Source organism: Chanos chanos, chromosome 12 (assembly GCF_902362185.1).
Source record: "Chanos chanos chromosome 12, fChaCha1.1, whole genome shotgun sequence".
Classification (NCBI taxonomy): Eukaryota; Metazoa; Chordata; class Actinopteri; order Gonorynchiformes; family Chanidae; genus Chanos; species Chanos chanos.
In genome coordinates this window covers 3,281,079-3,303,992 of record NC_044506.1, presented here as the reverse complement: position 1 = coordinate 3,303,992, position 22,914 = coordinate 3,281,079, and the positions used below count along the sequence as shown (strand labels likewise).

The 22,914-nt window shown below is 40.0% G+C and overlaps 5 gene segments (V, D, J or C); 1 reads left to right on the top strand and 4 right to left on the bottom strand.

The window, feature by feature from the left end:
* Positions 1 to 511: 511 nt before the first annotated feature.
* On the bottom strand, positions 512 to 1,018 carry LOC115824989 (immunoglobulin kappa variable 4-1-like). The segment is given in 2 exon segments: positions 512 to 849; positions 964 to 1,018. Coding segments are annotated over 2 exon segments (387 nt in total).
* Positions 1,019 to 1,758: 740 nt separating this feature from the next.
* LOC115825454 (Ig kappa-b4 chain C region-like) lies at positions 1,759 to 3,663 on the top strand. The segment is given in 3 exon segments: positions 1,759 to 1,767; positions 2,107 to 2,158; positions 3,328 to 3,663. Coding segments are annotated over 3 exon segments (381 nt in total).
* Positions 3,664 to 5,577: 1,914 nt separating this feature from the next.
* Positions 5,578 to 6,087, bottom strand: LOC115825453 (immunoglobulin kappa variable 4-1-like). The segment is given in 2 exon segments: positions 5,578 to 5,915; positions 6,039 to 6,087. Coding segments are annotated over 2 exon segments (387 nt in total).
* A 2,879-nt stretch (positions 6,088 to 8,966) lies between these two features.
* On the bottom strand, positions 8,967 to 13,311 carry LOC115824990 (immunoglobulin kappa variable 6D-21-like). The segment is given in 2 exon segments: positions 8,967 to 9,304; positions 13,257 to 13,311. Coding segments are annotated over 2 exon segments (387 nt in total).
* A 3,672-nt stretch (positions 13,312 to 16,983) lies between these two features.
* LOC115824991 (immunoglobulin kappa variable 4-1-like) lies at positions 16,984 to 17,575 on the bottom strand. The segment is given in 2 exon segments: positions 16,984 to 17,321; positions 17,521 to 17,575. Coding segments are annotated over 2 exon segments (387 nt in total).
* Between the last annotated feature and the right edge of the window lie 5,339 nt (positions 17,576 to 22,914).

The window sequence follows — 22,914 nt, the reverse complement described above, 5'->3', positions numbered from 1 at the left end:
TTAACAGGCTGCTGATGTCCTGTGTGTGTGTGTGTGTGTGTGTGTGTGTGTGTGTGTGTGTGTATGTGTGTGTGTGTGTGAGGGCTGCATGTCGAACATTTTTTTTTTTTTTGTTCTGTGTTAATTTGTGCAGATGGTATCTCTTGAATAAAAGCACACCAACCGGAATCATGAGTGTGACCCTGTCAAGTTAAGCAGACTGCTGAACACAATACAGATTACAGAAGCAAAGTTAAAGGAGGTGCAAACAGAGGAACACCCCAGTTACACTTGTAGAGGAAAAATTAAAAAAAAAAAGTAAAAATATATTATTGACCGTTCATCACCTATAACATGTCAAAGTTCACATGATATTTATTTATATTTCTTTCTTTCTCTGGGGTTAGTGTGATGTAACTGTGTGTCATTGTGCTGTGTGACATCCTCCCCCTCAGCACCTGCAGTAGGTCCCAGCTGCAGCACTGCAGTCTCTGTGCAGTCTGACTGAGGGAGGTTTTTGTACGGCTCTATATCACTGTGTGAACACATTTTTGCTACTGATGTAATGGTAACTCTGGCAGTAATAATCTCCCGCATCTTCAGTCTGGACTCCTCTGATGGTCAGAGTGAAGTCAGTCCCAGATCCACTGCCACTGAAACGATTTGGAATTCCTGACTCTAACTTATTGGTCAAGTAAATGAGGAGTTTAGGAGCCTCTCCAGGTTTCTGTTGGTACCAGTGCAGACGGTGACCATTGGAACTGGTGTAATACACTGCAGGACTGGTTTTACAGTTGATAGTGACTGTGTCTCCTGGAAGAGCGGATTTCACTTCAGGACTCTGAGTCACAGTCACCTGTCCTCTGGACTCTGAAATAAAAACACAAATAAGAAGCTAAAATAAAAATATACACTTCAGCACATATAAGCAAGAACAATTCTTTGAACACACTATTAAATTCATATTTTATATCTTCCCCTGACCTTTAACACAGCAAAAAAGTGTCCAGATGAAGACGGTGATGAAAGTCATGGTGTCTGTGGGTTAAGTTAGTGGGGCAGGCAGCTCTCAGTCATCAAGTGTTAAACTCACAGGGCTATAAACACTCCCAGAGCACTGAAGCATGTGCTGCCAATGCAAAGTCTCCTCTCTCTATGGAAATGACCTTCCTATTCCTCATTATTATACTTACAATGCAGTGACACAAACTTTAATTACATCATGTCTGTCTTTATCAGATGAAAGACAGATGCTAGATAAAGTATGACATCATTTATATGTCTATATGATTATAATAATTACAACTGATTGACATACACTCTACATATAATTTGTCTGTCTGTTCTATTGAATTAATAATACGTTCTCAGTGATTGACATCAGCAGGGCTCTTGCTGTCTATAACAACACATAGAAAAAGCTTGGAAATTATGAACTTTTTGTTCAGGAAAAATAGTAAACACTGTCCTTATTTGCCTTCCAAATCATTAGACTTTATGAAGCAAATTACATACAGAGACTTAAAAAAGAGATAATTGTAAAATATACCCGACATACAACAATAAGCACAATAAACAGTACATTTTAAAAAAAGGGTTATTGTAGCCCACAACCACTGAAATCATGATTAAGAACTGCTTGAAGTTCCCATGTTATCCAATAGGGGGCGACATGTAATACTCAGTTCCCTAATAGTCCTGTTTCTGCAGTGGCGGAGTTTTGTGAAGTTAATCTTTCTCAATTACTGTGGAGGACTTTTGGTGAGGGGACTCAACTGGATGGTAAAAGTGAGTATTTACACATGTCATCTTTATCAAAAATATATTATATAACAACTGTTTGAGGAAATAGACTCTAATTACTTTGCATTTAAATGATCTGTGAGGGGAAAATGTTTGTTTAGTCCTGGACTTGATTAAAAGTAAACTGCTAGCCAGTCTGATAAGTCAGCATAGAATGACAGATAAACGTTTGTAATTGATGGAATATGAATTATTTGATAAGTTGACTGTTGACTGTCAGTGAGTTGATGAATAGTAGAGCTAATAGTGTGAAACAATGTGCTGTAAAGCACAGAGAGATCAGAGTCATTAGAGCAGGAGGTTTTTGTACGGCCACTTAACCAGTTTGTGTCACTGTGGTGGACTTTTGGTGGAGGCACCAAACTGGATATTGGACGTAAGTACAAGTTTCTGCCTTTTGTTTAAATAACATTTTGTCACTAGTGTGTATTTTATAAAAGCCAGGTTTCCAAGCATTATAGCATCATCCTGTTATGTTTTACTAGGAATAAATGATATATTTGCAGTTCATCTGATAACAGTGTGCGCTGTTAAAATAATCGTTTAATTCTTTGTCAATGAAAAACATTAATGCTAAACAATGTTTTAATTTTTTTTTTTCTCCACAAACCTGCATATCATTAATATGACTAAAAACGTTTTAAATAAGAGAAGCACATGCTTGTGTTTCAACCTAAACTTTAAAAGAATGACATTTAAAATGTGTTTGACATGTTTAAGAATAATGCAGAAACATGATAACATATATGCTGTAGATTACTCATTCACTGAATATGACTTACAAAACTTCTGGGAACATTTAGTTGTTACCAGTAAATGTAATCTCAGAACTGATCACAACAACCACCTTGACAAAAATAAAGCAAAAAAAGAGAGCATTATTAAATTGTTCAACAACTTTCAATGTCTTTGTTAACTCACCAGTCTCAGAATTCTTCAGATGTGTTATTAAAATTATAAGGAGTTGAGACATAAGGCAAAATATCTTAAGGACACACTACCCTGAAATTTTAGTATGAAACTCAGACAGCACTGAAGTCTTGACCAGTGTCATAACTTATATGAATAGTTTCTTTTAAATGAATTTGTCTGTTTGAACTTTAATAGAACAGAATTCACATTACATGTCTCTACATTCACTTTGTATTTACACTTTTTTTTTCTCTTAAAAGTCTTGTTAACTATTTACATTCATAAAGAAAGAAAGAGGAAATATTTGAGGTTTTGCTGATGTTTATAATGAGCTCAAACTCATAGATAAGTGAACATTGCTCCAAATTGTGTGTTAATTTTGGAGAATATGTGTTTTGGAATAAACATTTATTTATAGATTGCGACGAACTGTCTTTCAACGCTCTGCTGAACTTGGTTGCGTTCTGTGATGTAGAGATAAGGGAAGTGAAAGAGGCAGAGTCTGTGTACTTTTGAACCACACATAAACTGTCTGTTTCAAGAACATAAAAATCACACACTCTGCTGACTGACTGACACATGTCACTTCTTTTTCCACCTAATCACCACTCTCATTGCTGTTATGTCACCTAGGTAACACTCAGCCCACACTGACGGTCCTGCCCCCCTCCAGTGAGGAGCTGAAGCAGGGGAAGGCCACACTCATGTGTCTGGCCAACAAGGGCTTCCCCTCAGACTGGAAGCTGAGCTGGAAGGTGGATGGTAAGAGCTGGAGTTCAGGGGTGAGCTCCAGCCCTGAGGTCCTACAGAAGGACGGTCTGTACAGCTGGAGCAGCACCCTCACCCTCCAGGAGGAGCAGTGGACAAAGATGTCAGTGACCTGTGAGGCCACACAGGGCTCCCAGTCTCCTGTGACCCAGACAGTGAGGAGAGACCAGTGTTCTGAGGAGTGAGAACACACACACACACACACACACACACACACACACACACACAGATGCACACAGAGTCACGCTGTCCTTCATAGAACCTGCTTAATCTGTATGTGAGTCCTTCCAGCAGCTTGAATTACAATCAGAAAATCTTCCATGTGATGTGTGATATTCTTGTGTTTCAAATCCATTCATGTCCACTGCATGTTTGTGTTTTACTGCTTAAGTTTTTGTTTCTTTCTTTTTCATGATTAAAATAAAAAGCTTTTTAATGACAGATACTTTTGTTTTTCTGTTTATTATGAATAAAATCATTCATCAAAGCCACACAATAAATCATTCCCAACATCCATAAAAGTACAGGACCTCTTAAGTCCAAACACTAAACTTTATTCTTCTTAAAGTAAATATTTCTTCAGGACATATTTCAAAGTAATGTTAAAAGTAAGTAACTTAATGTTAGTCATTGATGTTTGGCTAAACTAAGTAAAGTAATAAAAACCAATAGCTATTCCAAAAGAGCAGTTCTCACTTGTCATGAAGTGAAACAAACCAAAAGAACCAGTGTGACAGATGCACTATAAGGTCAAATACTTAATTTGAAAATTAATAAATGAATAAAACCATAAATTATGAATTCTTTTTTTTTTTTTATCTATGTTTATATTTCTCTTTAAGTTATAGGGGATGAAACTTACTTTAGTTTCCTGGGACATGCAAATCTGACTTTCAGCCTCACAGCACCCACTCACACAGCCCCAAACCCCCTGAGACTGGAGACACCTGTTTGTGTTTAAGATTTAAGAACTGAGAACCTCTGTGAACTTTTAACTTGTTCTTACCCAACAGTTTGTTCACTGTTAAAAGCACAAAGTATAGAATGCAGATAATACTAAGCACAACAGGAAAACTTTGCTTTTAATTAGAACTAAAGAGTGTTTAACTGTGTTTAAGGCTTAAGATTTAAGAAATGAGAGTGTTGTTACTTAAACTTGCAAGTCTTAAGCCTTTCCTTGGTAAAACCAGACTGTTGAATTGACTCTATAACTCTATATGACTCTATTACTATGGAAATGAAAGTGAAGAGTTATGTTCTGTGTGTTAATGAATGGACATCCAATTGCACTAGTATTTCACATGGGCGTGTGCAGGGCCCTGTTCTCCAGTCTCTGGTTTATCTTGTCTACATTCATGATGGAGGTGATACATCTCCAATCATGTTCCCTGGTCTCTTTGCTGATGATGCTGGTCTGCTATTGTCACAGAGGAAATCCACCTAAATTAATTCATGAGAAATAAACAAATGTCAGACATCAAAACTGTCTGACAGTTTAAGTCCTGTGTTTGTACCTGTTCTTTGTCACATCGTGACCGTTTGTTCTGCCAGCCCGCCTGCCCGCGATTTGTAAGTTAGACTGTGTTTACCTGGACCTGTTTTTGTCTAACGTTTTGGATTTGGTTGCCCTGTGGATCTCTGACTTTTGACCTTGTTTGTACCTACTTTTTGACCTATCTTTTGCTTAATGACCTGGAATTGTTTCCTTTCTGGATTAGACCTTGGACTGGACACTGTTTTTGAGATTGCCTTCTGAATTTTTGAATAAATATAATTTTAGAGTGCGTATGGAAAAACCTCACTGTGTGATCTCCTTATTGATCTCATTGTCCCCTCTGCTCAGGACACTGATGTACATCAGTGTTCATTACTGAATCAATATTCCATCATATATATTTATAATTATGGAATCACCATAGTGAGTGTAAAGCTAGTGTCATATGGGATTCTGCTCCTCTACAGAGTAGTGTAACATTAGTGTGTGATTCCTCTCCTCCACAGAGTGTGTCATTGTGCTGTATCACATCCTCCCCCTCAGCACCTGCAGTAGGTCCCAGCTGCAGCAGTGCAGTCTCTGTGCAGTCTGACTGAGGGAGGTTTTTGTACGGCTCTATATCACTGTGTGCGTGGCCAGTTACCACTGATGCTATGTAAACTCTGACAGTAATAATCTCCTGCATCTTCAGTCTGGACTCCTCTGATGGTCAGAGTGAAGTCAGTCCCAGATCCACTGCCACTGAAACGATTTGGAATTCCTGACTCTAACTGGTTTGCAAATTTAATGAGGAGTTTAGGAGCCTGTCCAGGTTTCTGTTGGTACCAGTACAGATAGTGACCATAGGAACTGGAGTAATACACTGCAGGACTGGTTTTACAGTTAATAGTGACTGTATCTCCTGGAAGAGCAGATTTGACTTCAGGAGTCTGAGTCACAGTCACCTGTCCTCTGGACTCTGAAATGAAGCAAACATAAATGTAAACAAATAAGTAACTGAATGTAGTCACATTTTCTATTTTTCAGTCTGCTTTCAGTCAGAGGCAGATTTCAGTTGTATGAATGAAATAAAAAATCTTACCATGAAAACAGAGAGTCAGTGTCCAGATGAAGATGGTGATGAAAGTCATGGTGTCTGTGGGTTAAGTTAGTGGGGCAGGCAGCTCTCAGTCATCAAGTGTTAAACTCACAGGGCTATAAACACTCCCAGAGCACTGAAGCATGTGCTGCCAATGCAAAGTCTCCTCTCTCTGTGGAAATGATCTTCCTGTGTAATGTCAATACAGTAATTACTGTATGATCAACTAAAGTAATAAAAAAAATCAGCGCGAACGGAATTTTTCTTGGTTATCTCAGGTATCTCTCATCATTATAAAGTGTGTTTAACAATCTCCAATCAGACCTTCATTCAGCTCTGATCAGAAATGTGTTCTGAGAGATTCTTTATCTTTTTAGAAATCTCTTCTCTGAGCTCTCTTAAATGATAGATGAATTGAGACAGATAGAGAGAAAGAGACAGGTAGAGAGCCAGGACTGTGGAGGAGAAGAGAGGAGATGAGGTCACATGTCTCTCATTATCACCATGATGAGGTCACAGGTCAAATGATCACATCACTGATTCACTGAGGTCAGTGGTGACAGGTCACACAATGCCCAGATATGTGTAGAATTTTTCATTTTTTCAGTGTGGAATAATCCATATTCATTCAGATTTTATAAATATTTCTTCATGTATTTAAAACAAGACAGATCCCAAATATCATTTTATGTCACCTAAAGTGATAATAATAATAATAATAATAATAATAATAATAATAATAATACAAGTTCATTTAGAGCCCAATATCACTATTTATAGTTTCAAAGGGCTTTACATGTCTATACCAAAGTCAAATCAAAATTATACTATCCATAAGTTAGAGAAAATAGAAAATAGATAAGTCTTTGGTTTGGTTTTAAAGGTATGGAGAGAGTTTGCCTCCCTGACTTCTGTAGGTAAACCATTCCAGAGGAAGGGAGAGTGGTAGGAGCAGGCTTGTCAGCCAGTGGACTTCTTTTTAACTCTTGGAATGACTAATAGTCCTAATTCGTCCCCTCAAGCTCTAACTTAGTGCTGGGAGTTGGTCATGATCTATACTGTATATCTATATGTGTAGTATGGGTTTTATACCACATGCTTCTAATACAAGGATGAGGATACACATAAGCATTCTATTCTATATCTAACAGCTACTGCAAGCAAACATTTAAAGAATTATACTGATGATAAGATTACATATATGAATAAAGACACAACAGTCAAGACAAATCATCTTTATTAATCACGGTTTAAGGTGACAAGTCAGTGAGGGGTAAGGTCCATCAATGTCTCCATCCCTTCAGATTAAAGGGGCCTCACTGGCTCTGTTCTGACTTTTGTCCAGAGTTCTGCAGACACACACTGACACTTTCTCTCTTTATTTCTCATATGTGTCTTTTAGACTGGATTTGGGTACGGATTGACCCTCTTCATGTGAATCCTTCTGTCACAATGTGGTAAAGAGGCTGGATGCAGGTGCAGGTTAGTTGATTCTTTATTTCCAAAGGACTTGATTAAAAAGTAACGAAACTTACAGAGCGGCGTCTTCTAACGCAGGGGAAACAGAGAACCAACGTGACGTGGGGTTTAAACTCAAAACAATGCAAGACAAAGAAACAGGCAAAACCAAGGAGTATAAATACACAGGTAAATGAGGAAAACTAACTGAAAGCAGCTGGAGAGAATGAACTTACCAGGGCTAAACCAACAGACCTCAAACAGGAATGAACCAAGGGAGGAACAGGGAGTAAATCAAAACACTGGACTGAACCAAAAACCAAGGATACATAAGAGAACCAAAACTGACCACAATGGAGGGGATGGGGTCAAAAACGAACAGAAAAATAACAAACAAAAAACAAAACAAAAAACACAAACCAAAAAGCACTACACACTTGCTAAAGGCAGGTCTTTGTATGTTGTTAGTTAAGGTTGGATCTGGGACCTTACTTCTGACACATATCCATATTTGGATCTGGATGTCACCTTCTCCTGGCAACAGAATTATTTTCTTAGTTATTTAGAATAAGTGCACTGTAAAATATATAAAAAATTGTGTAACAGAGAGTTTTGAAATGAAACTGTGCTGTTTACACAAGTTCGGTAATGATTGTTGTGAAACTGAGCAAGAAGCAGGGAAAGTTTAACACAGAAAGTTCCAGAAGATCTAATCATACAGATATAAACTCACTCACTCAAACACTCGTGTTAAATGACTCAGCGGTATATTTCATTAAGCTCCTGTGAGACACTGAGAAGGAGTAGATGCTGTTACAGTCTTAATAACATGGTAATAACATTGTTATTAGGGGAGCATACAGAATGTCTGTCTCTGTTCTGAGTTCTCCAGTACTCTGACTGAGGGTTTGTTTGGGCTGGACTGGATGTAGGGGGGACATGAGGAGAGACTGAGCCCAGAGTCCTGCTGTCTCTCTCCTGCTCCTTTTGACAGCTCTTATCACTGGGATGATCATCCATAGAGACCATCAGATACTGAATCTACTGCAACACAGAGAACTGACTCAGCATCAAACTCAGTGACGTAAAAATGTTTCATTGAGATTTATTTTTCAGCCTGTCTGATACGCTGGAATTAAATATAGAGCAAATACAATAATGTAAATACTTTGTTGTCAATATGAATTTGACATGTTGAGTATGTTCGTGTGGCTGTGGTGTCATCCAATGAATGGTGTGTGAAAATCAGATCCTAAAACTTGTCTCTGGGTTTCAATGTTTCATCATGTGTATTTATAACTATGGACTGATTATAGTGAGTGTAGAGTGCGTGTAGTGTGTGACTCCTCTCCTCCACAGAGTGTGTCATTGTGCTGTATCACATCCTCCCCCTCAGCACCTGCAGTAGGTCCCAGCTGCAGCACTGCAGTCTCTGTGCAGTCTGACTGAGGGAGGTTTTTGTACGGCTCTATATCACTGTGTGAACACCCAGTTGTAACTGATGTAATGTGCACTCTGACAGTAATAATCTCCTGCATCTTCAGTCTGGACTCCTCTGATGGTCAGAGTGAAGTCAGTCCCAGATCCACTGCCACTGAAATGATTTGGAATTCCTGACTCTAACTGGTTGGCATATTTAATGAGGAGTTTAGGAGCCTGTCCAGGTTTCTGTTGGTACCAGTTCAGAAAGTGACCATAGGAACTGGAGTAATACACTGCAGAACTGGTTTTACAGTTAACAGTGACTGTGTCTCCTGGAAGAGCAGATTTCATATCAGGAGTCTGAGTCACAGTCACCTGTCCTCTGGACTCTGACAATAAAAACAAAACAGAACTGCATTAGGAAACGTGAAAACTGGTCATTTCTTTCAAGCACACAACTTCATGTAAAAACAAGGACAACAACAAAAATGCAAAAACAAACATCTTCCTTTTACCTTTCATACAACACAAAAGTGTCCAGATGAAGATGGTGATGAAAGTCATGGTGTCTGAGGGTTAAGATAGTGGGGCAGGCAGCTCTCAGTCATCAAGTGTTAAACTCACAGGGCTATAAACACTCCCAGAGCACTGAAGCATGTGCTGCCAATGCAAAGTCTCCTCTCTCTATGGAAATGATCTTCCTGGGTAAACAGGGCACTTGTAATTAAAGAGAGATGAACTGGTGCCGAATGGAAGTGCTCCCCGTTCAACCCAATCAAAACATTTTCACGTTATTTTCTCCACAAATGTCTGACCTAAGTTATTTTTACATATTTTTATGACTTTTTAAAACTGATTTAACTTCTATTTATTTTGTACTCTATATTTTATATGATGACCTATATTCAACCAGTCTGTATCACTGTAACTGCGCTCTGTGCTCTCTGTCCCTCTCTACTGGTCAATTTATGATAAATTTGTATGTTTACTTGTCTTTTTTTGGTCAGTGTATCAGTAGTTCTACATGTCTTTGGTTAATATTGTCTTTTTCTGTCCAGTATATATACTTTTAGTTTTCCTTTCTTTGGTTGAGTGGTTGTGCATTGTCAATGTGTCACGTTAACCAAAAGTTTGAATCCTGAAACCTGTAAGGGTCCAGAAGTCTTTATTTTGTCCTGTTTATTTCTAATACAGTCTCAGCCATTCTGCATATGCTTCAAGAACTTCCGTCAGTCTGTTACAATCACTAAATATATGCACATCTTTCAAAGCAAAAAGAAAAAAAAGAAAAAAAGAAAAAAATCTTGAGCTGTAAACTTTGTTATTCCATTGTGTGGAGTGTAGTCCACTGGACTTCTCACTCATCAAATCTATGGACAAATTATTGTAGAGGTTTAGGACTGATAGCATCGCTCTTCACAAAAGACAAACATGACATGTGACAATGCTCTAAAGGTCAGCTGAAAAACACAGATTTGACCCTGTTGTCTAAGTTTCTGTTTCTTTACCTGTGAAAACAGCAAAAGGAATCTGAGAGACAATGGTGATTCCTCACCCAGTGAACCTGACTTTCCCTTTCGGCTGTTTGAAGAACAGTGACATGGGATTGGATGATGATTGGCTGATGTCTCCCTCATCTGATTTGTAGGGTGGCAGTTGGAGGTGGATCAGAGACATCAATATGTATAATAATAGACAGGAGTGCAGAGTAAAATGATCATGAAATTAAATAAAATATTCAATGAGGCATAAAGTTCTCTACCAGTCAAGAGAAGCAGACATATGTTATTGTAAATAAAGATAAGGTATATTAGAGAGGTAGTGTAAATAAAGATAAGGTATATTAGAGTGGTAGTGTAAATAAAGATAAGGTATATTAGATTGGTAGTGTAAATAAAGATAAGGTATATTAGAGTGGTAGTGTAAATAAAGATAAGGTATATTAGAGTGGTAGTGTAAATAAAGATAAGGTATATTAGAGTGGTAGTGTAAATAAAGATAAGGTATATTAGAGTGGTAGTGTAAATAAAGATAAGGTATATTAGAGTGGTAGTGTAAATAAAGATAAGGTATATTAGAGTGGTAGTGTAAATAAAGATAAGGTATATTAGAGTGGTAGTGTAAATAAAGATAAGGTATATTAGAGTGGTAGTGTAAATAAAGATAAGGTATATTAGAGTGCTAGTGTGACAGGCGTCAGAGAGAAAAGAAGGATGCCCAGGGTGTGTTGGTGTAATGACCTTGTCCCCTCCCCTCGCTGGTTCTACCATTCAGTGTTCAGTGTCACCAATCTACTGATCACCAGTCTCACTTCACCGTCATCATCTGCACCTGTTTGTGTTTGTTCCACCCCTTTCTAATGAGTCTGTTTGTATAAATATCACATCCCTAACTATCGCCCTTTGTGAAGTCTTAACTAAGACCTAGCACTGTCTGTTTTCTCTCTACCTGATCCTAGTATTTATCTGCACTTGATTCTTGTCTTTGTCTGAACCTTGTTGTCATCAAAACCACCTTCTTCTCATTAAGCAAAAAAAAAACAAAAAACATTTGCACATACATCTAGCTTTCTCTGAACTCTGTGATAGTTGGACTTTGTCAAATACAGTTTGGGCCAGCAACAAGGACCTGATATCACCTGACACTAACAAAATACTGTCTGAAAGGTAAAGACAATGCCATCAATGGAAAACAACCTTACACAGAATAACCTTTAGTCACACTTTACATCATGCAAAAGGAGTGGGATAGATTCCAGTATTAATCAGACATCTTCCGTAGGAGCAGCTGACATCTCATCTCTGGTCTTCAAGGCTGGTCATCCCTCAGTGCCAGGCTGTCTGTGTGAGGATAAACTATTTTACACAAAGCTAATGATAAGGGGATTTCTGAGTTCTATTAGCTGCACAGGGGTCATCTCTGTCTCACATAGGGTGGTAACTTATTGTCTCAGGTCTAGGTGTCCTCCTTCAGCACTCCTGCAGAGACATCTTAAAACAAGACAGATCCCAAAAATAATGTTTATGTCATCTAAGGTGAGCTCAGTGACCCTAACATGGTCCTAATGCTTCCCCTTAAAGATTGTTTGTCCTGTTTCTTCAGTAAACATTGTATGGACAGACATGATGGTGTGTCTGTATGGCATAAGCTATTGTGTTAATGTCAAATAAATGACATTTCTTTCTATAATCATTTTCTCTGTCAATGACTTTTTTTTTTCTTTTTTTGGTTTGGTTTGGTTTGTTTTGTTTCTGTATTAATCATTGAACACGTGCTGTACATCATTAAGGTCAGTTGAGGATTTTTCTCATCCTCATCTGTGATTGTGCTGATGCCAAATAATTCAGTTTCCCATCTAGATTTTTTTTTATATATATATATATCTTGTAATGTGAGACTTGCTCCAAGCACATGTGTTATCAGAAGGGTAGATCGTTCCTTATTATTATTATTATCATTATTATTTTTCTTTAGAGAAATTTTGTGTCCTGGCAGTTTGTGAATTTTAGTGTGTGTCGGCCAATAATAAGCTGCTGGACTGAAACTGTAATTTTGTTGTAAAACATGACAAGATTCACATGATGTTCACATGTATATCGGCTTTGTTTCTCTACTCTTAGTGTAGTCTAATTGTGTGTCATTGTGCTGTATCACATCCTCCCCCTCAGCACCTGCAGTAGGTCCCAGCTGCAGCAGTGCAGTCTCTGTGCAGTCTGACTGAGGGAGGTTTTTGTACGGCTCTATATCACTGTGTGAACAGAAGTTTACCACTGATCTCATAGTAACCCTGACAGTAATACTCTCCTGCATCTTCAGTCTGGACTCCTGTGATGGTCAGAGTGAAGTCAGTCTCATAGCCCCTGCCACTGAAACGCTTTGGAATTTCTGGCAGTAAGTTATGGGCCCTGAAAATAAGGAGTTCAGGAACCTGTCCAGGTTTGTGTTGATACCAGTTCATGTAGTGACCGTAGTAAGTGGAGTAATACACTGCAGGGCTGGATTTACAGTTAATAGTGACTGTGTCTCCTGGAAGAGCAGATGTCACCTCAGGAGTCTGAGTCACAGTCACCTGTCCTCTAGAGTCTGTCAAAAGGGGAAAAAAAAGAAAGAAAGAAACAGAAATGCATTAAAAAACATGAAAATTGTAAAGTTCTTTCACGCTTCATAGAAAACACATCAGAAAAAAAGTGCAAAAACAGAAATGTTCCCTTTACCTTTAATGCAGCATTAAGACATTAAATATTCATATCCAAGCATTCTGAAACATGCCTGAAAACAGTGATAAGCAGGAATAGTTTCTTGAAGTATACCATCAATTTTTTATTCATATTTTCCCTTTACCTTTAATACAACACAAAAGTGTCCAGATGAAGATGGTGATGAAAGTCATGGTGTCTGTGGGTTAAGTTAGTGGGGCAGGCAGCTCTCAGTCATCAAGTGTTAAACTCACAGGTCTATAAACACTCCCAGAGCACTGAAGCATGTGCTGCCAATGCAAATTCTCCTCTCTCTATGGAAATGATCTTCCTGGGTAAACAGGGCACTTGCAATTAAAGACTAAGAGGAAAGTAGCTGTGGGTGAAATTCTCAGCCTGGGCCAAATGAGACTGAGTCCCAACGCCACACGATACCTGTTCTGAGACAAAACAATAGGAGTCTAACAATGAGTCAGATGCAGTGTAAGTTTATTGTATAGTTCAAAAGGCATACAACAAACTGAGTCAGGTCCCGGGGAGTGACTGACTCCTTCTCACAAAGCACCGGCCTTTATACACGTTTTCTCAAAAAAAGATACACATTACTTTGTCTCTTTGTATGTGGGGCGCCTCTGCCAGCCCATCTTCACAGGCCCCTCTCATTGCTGGTTTAGATTACGTCATTATTGTCTAGTTCCTTTACGTTTACCATACGTCGTCACCAATATTTACTGCCCTGCTAAGTGGTGGAGTAAGATATATCACAAACCTGGAATATTTCACCTTCTCCATATATTATGACTGACCACAGCACTCTGGCAGAGGCGCCGACCTTATCTCACATGCTGTCCTCTATAGGGCCACACAGGCCTCTTCTTTCTGAACAAAGAGAACTTGATGTTTCTTACAATACAAAGGATTGTATAGTTATATAGCTGTTAACATATACGATTACATTGATTCACCCCTATAAAAATGAATACATTATGGTTACATTGTTTATCATGGTTACTACAGTGGTTATCTTAAAGGAGAGTAATATTTCTCCAACATAGCCACATTCAAACCAGACACTCATGATTGAACAGATGAGCCACAACCATGCAGGAGATGAGGGAGGGAAGGAGAGCATTATTGGAGTATCAGCACTTAAATGAAACAAGGAAAATAATTTTATAGAAGCATGAATGTTGCAAGACTAGTGGCTGAGGAGGGCGCAGGAGGAGCAGGGCCACGCGGGGGGAGCAGGTCCAGGGACAGCAGGGCACAAAGTCAGTCAGCCGGCCAAGGGAAGGCACCACATCCAGGCAGTAGGCACAGACATCAACCACTCACACAAAGAGAGGAGAGCAGGTTAGTAACAGAAACTGACAAGATTAAGATAAAAGCAGAGGAGAGGGAGGAGAGAGAGAAGATGAGAGGTATCTAAGCCGGCAGCTACTAAACTAAACTATGCCAGGAGAGACTACGGCAGAGACTGAGCCTCACTGGATGGTCAGCTCGAAATGATGCTATCATACGATAAAGAGAACAAATGAGTCTTAAGTTTGATTTTAAAGGTAACAAGAGAGTTAGCCTCTCTGATTTCTTCAGGTCGTTGATAAGTTGATTGATGGCTGTCAGTGAGGTGATGAATAGTAGAGTTAATAGTGTGAAACAATGTGCTGTAAAGGACAGAGAGATCAGAGTCAATAGAGCTGGTGGAGGCACCAAGCTGGATATTGGACGTAAGTACAAGTTTCTGCTCTTTGTGAAAATAAAATTTATTTACTAGTGTGTATTTTATTAATGGCAGTTAATACCAGTATTAAATAAAGTATTTTATTTTAATATGAATAAAGTATACATTTGGAGACCATCTAATGACAGTGTGGGCTGTTAAAATGACATTTATTTCTTTGTCAGTGACACACATTAAGGATGAACAATGTTTTCACTGATTTTTCCCCCCATCTGTACATTATTAATGTGAATAAAAACGTTTTAAAAATAGAAAAAATGTGATAGAAGAATGGGCTTGTATTTCAACCTAAACTTTAAAAGAGTGTCATTTAATATGTATTTGAAATGTTTAAGAATAATGTAGAAACATGTCAAAATATATGCTGTAGTTTACTGATTCATTGAATATGAGTTACAAAACTTCTGGGAACATTAAGTTGTTACCAGTAAATGTAATCTCAGAACTGATCACAACAACCACTTTGAAATACTTAACAAAACAAAAGGCAAAAAAAAGATGGTAAATGAAATTGTTCAACAGCTTTCAATGTTTTTGTTACACAAAACAACTTTTTGCATCATGGACAAGGTGTATTTGGACAATGAGAGTGTATTAAAACAACAACAACAACAACAGCAAACATTAATGTTTATGTCCAAGATGGATAATATATGCACTTCAACAAAATGAGGAGTTGGTAGAAGTCTTTTGTTCCCTGAAGCTGAGAATCTTAAACCCTTCTCTGGTATAACCAGAATGTTGACACTACTCCATTTCTGAAAGTGGAGAGTTATGTGCTGTGTGTAGAGTTATGCATATACAAGAAACACGTGTGTGTGTGTGTGTGTGTGTGTGTGTGCGTGTGTGTGTGTGTGTGTGTGTGTGTGTGTATGTGTTGAAATGTGCAAATCTTGGAAATCAAGGTTCAAAAACAAGTAAGCAACACCCAGAATATTCAGTACTATATCAACTTTCTATCATATGTATTTATAATTATGATATTATAGTGAGTGTAGAGTTAGTGTAGTGTGTGATTCCTCTCCTCCACAGAGTGTGTCATTGAGCTGTATCACATCCTCCCCCTCAGCACCTGCAGTAGGTCCCAGCTGCAGCAGTGCAGTCTCTGTGCAGTCTGACTGAGGGAGGTTTTTGTACGGCTCTATATCACCACCTACAGGCGTTGTGTGTTAATGAATGGACATCCAATAGGACTAGTATTTCACATGGGCTTGTGCAGGGCCCTGTTCTCCAGTCTCTGGTTTATCTTGTCTACATTCATGATGGAGGTGATACATCTCAAAGCATGTTCCCAGTTCTCTGTGCTGATGGTGTTGATGGTCTGCTGTTGTCACAGAGGAAATCCACATCATTAATCAATGTGAAATTTACTAATATCAAACCGTTTTGATTTCCGTGTTTAAAGAGATCAAATTAACCTTTGTGACATGAGCATCTGTTGGCACATGGTGACACTGTTTAAATGATTGTAAAAAGATGAAATTTGAGGACACCTATGGAGGAATGCAGAGAGTTCATCGTGAATGATACACCCTAGTCCAACCACATTTACTAACCTAAATGATCATCCTAACCCTAAACCATAGTTTTAACCCTAATCTTAAATCTGTTTTTCTCAGTGTTGAAAAACAGATTAAATTATGAGAGGGATCCATCCTGATTAACTGGAACCTGAGTGTGTGTGTATGATCGGGATGTGTTGTGTAAGTCAAAAAATTTAGGGAGAAAAAACCTGATTTAATATTTATAAAAAACATGAGCCAGTTTTAAGATCCTCATAGTGAACTGAAATCTTAATGCTGGTGTGTGTCTGTCTGTGTGTGTGTGTGTGTGTGTGTGTGTGTGTGTGTGTGTGCGCGTTTATGCGTGCGTGTGTGTTTGGTTTCCTTATAGATCCATGGTATTGTCCCCTCCCCTTAGGGCAATGCTCCACAGAGTGTGTGACAATGCTATATTACATCCTAATAATTCACATGATATTTTTTTCTCTGTTTCTCTGGGGTTAGTGTAGCGTAATTTTGTGTCATTGTGCTGTATCACATCCTCCCCCTCAGCACCTGCAGTAGGTCCCAGCTGCAGCAGTGCAGTCTCTGTGCAGTCTGACTGAGGGAGGTTTTTGTACGGCTCTATATCACTGTGTGAACAGATATTTACCACTGATCCTATGTTCACTCTTACAGTAATAATGTCCTGCATCTTCAGTCTGGACTCCTGTGATGGTCAGTGTGAAGTCAGTCCCAGATCCACTGCCACTGAAATTATTTGGAATTCCAGATTGTAACTGATTGGCATAGTAAATCAGGGGTTTAGGAGCCTGTCCAGGTTTGTGCTGGTACCAGAACAGGAAGTGACCATAGGAACTGTGGTAAAACACTGCAGGACTGGTTTTACAGTTAATAGTGACTGTGTCTCCTGGAAGAACAGATTTCACTTCAGGGGTCTGAGTCACAGTCACCTGTCCTCTGGACTCTGAAAACAAAAGTAAAAAAGTAAAACAAACAAACAAAAAACTGCATTAGGAAACATGAAAACAGTAAGAATCTTTCAAGCACATAGCTTCATGGAAAAACATCAGAAATAAGAGACAGAGAAAAAAATTCCCATTACCTTCTTTTCAGCTTAGACAGAGACAGTTTTCAGTTTACAAAAAAATAAAATAAAATCTTACCATGAAAACAGAGAGTTAGTGTCCAGATGAAGATGGTGATGAAAGTCATGGTGTCTGTGGGTTAAGTTAGTGGGGCAGGCAGCTCTCAGTCATCAAGTGTTAAACTCACAGGACTATAAACACTCCCAGAGTACTGAAGCATGTGCTGCCAATGCAAAGTCTCCTCTCTCTATGGAAATGATCTTCCTGAGTTAACAGATCTCTTGTAATTAAACAGCCCTGTGAACATAGACTTTTTACTGTGTGTTGTGACGGGGACCAAGAGAGCGAGATAGCAGCAGCAGTATAACATAGACCACCTTGACCGCCCGGCCATTGAACCCAAGACTTTCTTACTGTGAGGAAACAGCGCTACCCACTGCGCCACTGTGCTGCCCCTTCTTCAGGAACAGCAGGAGTCAATAAAGAGCAGTTCAGTGAGGACAAGACAATGTTTACAATGGGAGACTGAAGTGTAGAGCTTTTACCTACTGAGTGTATTATGATTTTTTTTACTGTTGTATTTACACAACCAACAGTCTCTAGCACATAGGTGTCAAAGTCTGGCCCGCGGGCCAAATTTGGCCCACAGTGTAATTATCTTTGGCCCGCGAGACAATACCAAATGACCACTAGAGCTGGCCTGCCGGTATTATACAGCGCATGTCTCGCTAACACTACTGCCATGCTCTGGCCCGCCGGTATTATACAGCGCATATCTCGCTAATACTACTGCCATGCTCTGGCCCGCCGGTATCATACAGCGCATGTCTCGCTAATACTACTGCCACGCTCTGGCCCGCCGGTATTATACAGCACATGTATGGCTAATACTACTGCCATGCTCTGGTGCAGACGGTATTATACAGCGCATGTCTCGCTAATACTACTGCCACGCTCTGGCCCGCTGGTATTATACAGTGCATGTCTCGCTAATACTACTGCCATGCTCTGGCCCGCCGGTATTATACAGCACATGTCTCGCTAACACTACTGCCATGCTCTGGCCCGCCGGTATTATACAGCGCATGTCTCGCTAATACTACTGCCATGCTCTGGCCCGCCGGTATTATACAGCGCATGTCTCGCTAATACTACTGCCATGCTCTGGCCCGCCGGTATCATACAGCGCATGTCTCGCTAATACTACTGCCACGCTCTGGCCCGCCGGTATTATACAGCGCATGTATGGCTAATACTACTGCCATGCTCTGGTGCAGACGGTATTATACAGCGCATGTATGGCTAATACTACTGCCACGCTCTGGCCCGCTGGTATTATACAGCGCATGTCTCGCTAATACTACTGCCATGCTCTGGCCCGCCGGTATTATACAGCGCATGTATCACCAATACTACTGCCATGCTCTGGCCCGCCGTTATCATACAGCGCATGTATCACTAATACTACTGCCATGCTCTGGCCCGCCGGTATTATACAGCGCATGTATGGCTAATACTACTGCCATGCTCTGGTGCAGACGGTATTATACAGCGCATGTCTCGCTAATACTACTGCCACGCTCTGGCCCGCCGGTATTATACAGCGCATGTCTCGCTAATACTACTGCCATGCTCTGGCCCGCCGGTATCATACAGCGCATGTATCACCAATACTACTGCCACGCTCTGGCCCGCCGGTATCATACAGCGCATGTCTCGCTAATACTACTGCCATGCTCTGGCCCGCCGGTATTATACAGCGCATATCTCGCTAATACTACTGCCATGCTCTGGCCCGCCGGTATCATACAGCGCATGTCTCGCTAATACTACTGCCACGCTCTGGCCCGCCGGTATTATACAGCGCATGTCTCGCTAATACTACTGCCATGCTCTGGCCCGCCGGTATTATACAGCGCATGTATGGCTAATACTACTGCCATGCTCTGGTGCAGACGGTATTATACAGCGCATGTCTCGCTAATACTACTGCCACGCTCTGGCCCGCTGGTATTATACAGTGCATGTCTCGCTAATACTACTGCCATGCTCTGGCCCGCCGGTATTATACAGCACATGTCTCGCTAACACTACTGCCATGCTCTGGCCCGCCGGTATCATACAGCGCATGTATGGCTAATACTACTGCCATGCTCTGGCCCGCCGGTATTATACAGCGCATGTCTCGCTAATACTACTGCCATGCTCTGGCCCGCCGGTATCATACAGCGCATGTATCACCAATACTACTGCCATGCTCTGGCCCGCCGGTATCATACAGCGCATGTATCACTAATACTACTGCCATGCTCTGGGGCAGACGGTATTATACAGCGCATGTATCACCAATTCTACTGCCATGCTCTGGGGCAGACGGTATCATACAGCGCATGTATCACCAATACTACTGCCATGCTCTGGCCTGCCGGTATCATACAGCGCATGTCTCGCTAATACTACTGCCATGCTCTGGCCCGCCGGTATTATACAGCGCATGTCTCGCTAATACTACTGCCATGCTCTGGCCCGCTGGTATTATACAGCGCATGTCACGCTAATACTACTGCCATGCTCTGGCCCACCGCTATTATACAGCGCATGTCTCGCTAACACTACTGCCATGCTCTGGCCCCGCCGGTATTATACAGCGCATGTATCGCTAATACTACTGCCATGCTCTGGGGCAGACGGTATTATACAGCGCATGTCTCGCTAATACTACTGCCATGCTCTGGGGCAGACGGTATTATACAGCGCATGTATCGCTAATACTACTGCCATGCTCTGGCCCGCCGGTGTTATACAGCGCATGTATCGCTAATACTACTGCCATGCTCTGGGGCAGACGGTATTATACAGCGCATGTATCGCTAATACTACTGCCATGCTCTGGCCCGCCGGTATTATACAGCGCATGTATGGCTAATACTACTGCCATGCTCTGGGGCAGATGCCTTGCGAGCAGAGGGCGGAACGACACGATAACTACAAATCTATACAAATTTATTTTTAGATATTATTAGTCTGTGGAAAAAGGTTACTGTTGAAATCTAAATCAGAAAGCTGCAAATAAAAAAGAGGCATACGATTTTTATTTAAATTTTATTTAAGAAATGAACGCCAATGATGTTTTTTTTTTTATTTGAAATTTGATTTTGCATGTGTGCAATATTAAGTTATTTTTTGTATAGTATTAAGTTTTGCTTGTTCCATATTCAGTGTTTAAGAAAAACTTGTTTGGGTCCATTTGGGTTCATTGTTATATCTGGAGGAAGATTTTTTCAATAAATACCAATGTTGGCCCGCGACTTTGTCCAAGTTTTAAATTTTGGCCCACTGTGTATTTGAGTTTGACACCCCTGCTCTAGCAGAACCAAGACTGATTTTCAAAGTCCTTGTCATTAGTCTTCATACATGACTGACTGAGTTTATAGTTGTATGTAGGAGTTTAAGTATGGTGTTAGTGTACTGGACAAAGAAGCGATTTAAACACCCTGTAAGAGAACCAACAGAGGAGTGACGTTTAAACAGGTCTATTCATTTAAAGCCAATATTCATGACCTGACAAAACCATTTCTCATATTCTTCTCATCTTTTAACTTCTCAAATATGGTACGACTTAGGTAGTCCATACACACAACTTCAACATTCACAGGCAAGGTACTTATATGTCAGAGGTGACAGATCATCATACATGGGTTAGTATCAGGGAACAACGAGCAGCCATGAATAAAATAAAATAAAATAAAAACTATGGAAAAGTTCCTCTGGTGCGAAAGCGCCTTTTGTTATAGTTCATATAAATAATACAAATAAATGAAAGTACCAATCATTTATGATGACCACTGATGGCATTTAGCAGCCTGATAGCAGAAAGACTGAAGGACTTGGAGTAGAAGTTTGTTTCTCTAAGGGGCCACATTATAAGACAGACCAGAGGACATTAAAGTGAATTCACTGGACAGAACATGGTCTGATTGGCTGATAATTCTTTTTGCTCTCTGGGTCAAGTGTTTCTCCCAAAGTGAGCACAAGTCTCTTTGCTGGACTCCAATTATCTTGGAGCAAACTTTCACAGTACCATTTAGGCTATTCTTGGTCTTAATGGACAACCAATTAAACCAGCAAATAAATGACAAGTTTAGAAGACTTTCAAAGAATGACGGATAAAAACGACACAAAATAGTATCACAAACACAGAAAGAGTTAAGTTTCCACATTAAGTGAATTCTTTGTCGTCCCCTCTTGACAGCTGACTCTGTGTTTACATCAAATTTGAGTTGAGAGTCAAACACTGTTCCTAGATACTTATACATGTTAACAATTTGAACATTCTCGCCATGTGTAATACTAGCTTTTAGTTTGTCAGTATTCTGCCTGAAATCAGTTATTAATTCCTTCGTTATTGATATGTTAAAGTCAAGGAAGTTATCATTACGCCCTTTCACAAAGGCAGGTGGGGCACAGCCATGATCTGACTCTGAGCCCTGAAACGTGAGAAATGTGAGAATGTGAGAAATGCTTCCAGAGACTGTATCTCATATGGACGACTGAAGAAAAGGTGCTTCTCCAACTAAAACTGACATGGCACAAACTGATTTCTGCTGAAAATGCAAATTTATGATATTCTAAAGTTTTATCAGACAGACTGTTATGAGTCCTTTGACACAACAATGCCCAGCAGGTAATACTTAAGTTGATTTTAGGAGAGCATTTTCTCATCTTAACACTTGAAAATCATTGCAAAATCATGAGTGTCTCTTTGAAAGCTAAATGTGTCATTTAGATAATTGGGGCACAAACGCCACCTGCAGGACTCACAGCAAATTACAGATTCATCTTCTGTATACAAGAAGAAAAGAATTCAGACTCTAGGTGAAGATCCTACCATGTGACATGACCTTGGTGAGAGGGTGAAAACACTATTCATCATAAACTGACAGTTTCTATAGCAACTTGGTCCATGGAATGAGCGTCACCAGTGTAACACACAGATGTGTGTATTCTGTATCCTCTATATCAGCGTTTCTCAAACTAAGACACGCTGGTCTGCGACAGGACACTGCTAGTCCGGAAAACCCCACCACTGCAGCAGTCAAATTATGCTCAGTGTTTCTGTCAGTCACCAGGTGAAAACAGTAACATTTTAAGCAAGTTCTCATGGGCGGGGACTCTTAACATTCCAGAATCTTGAATAAAGTGTTACTAATTTGCATAATTTGACTTGTGCTGTGACAGGGCTCTGCAGACTGGAAGTTATAGCTGTTACCATTTTCAAAGCGAGAAGTTCAGTCAAGGGGGCTGGGACCTGGCAGTTTCCTCACCCCGCCCCACCGTCTGAGGACCACTGTTTGAGAAACGCTGCTCTATATGACAATGTGACAGATTTTCTCTCTTGTGACATTATCAGCAGTTTGTTTTTCTAACTTCCACTCCAATCAGTGTACTGTCTGAGAGAAACGGAAAACAGAA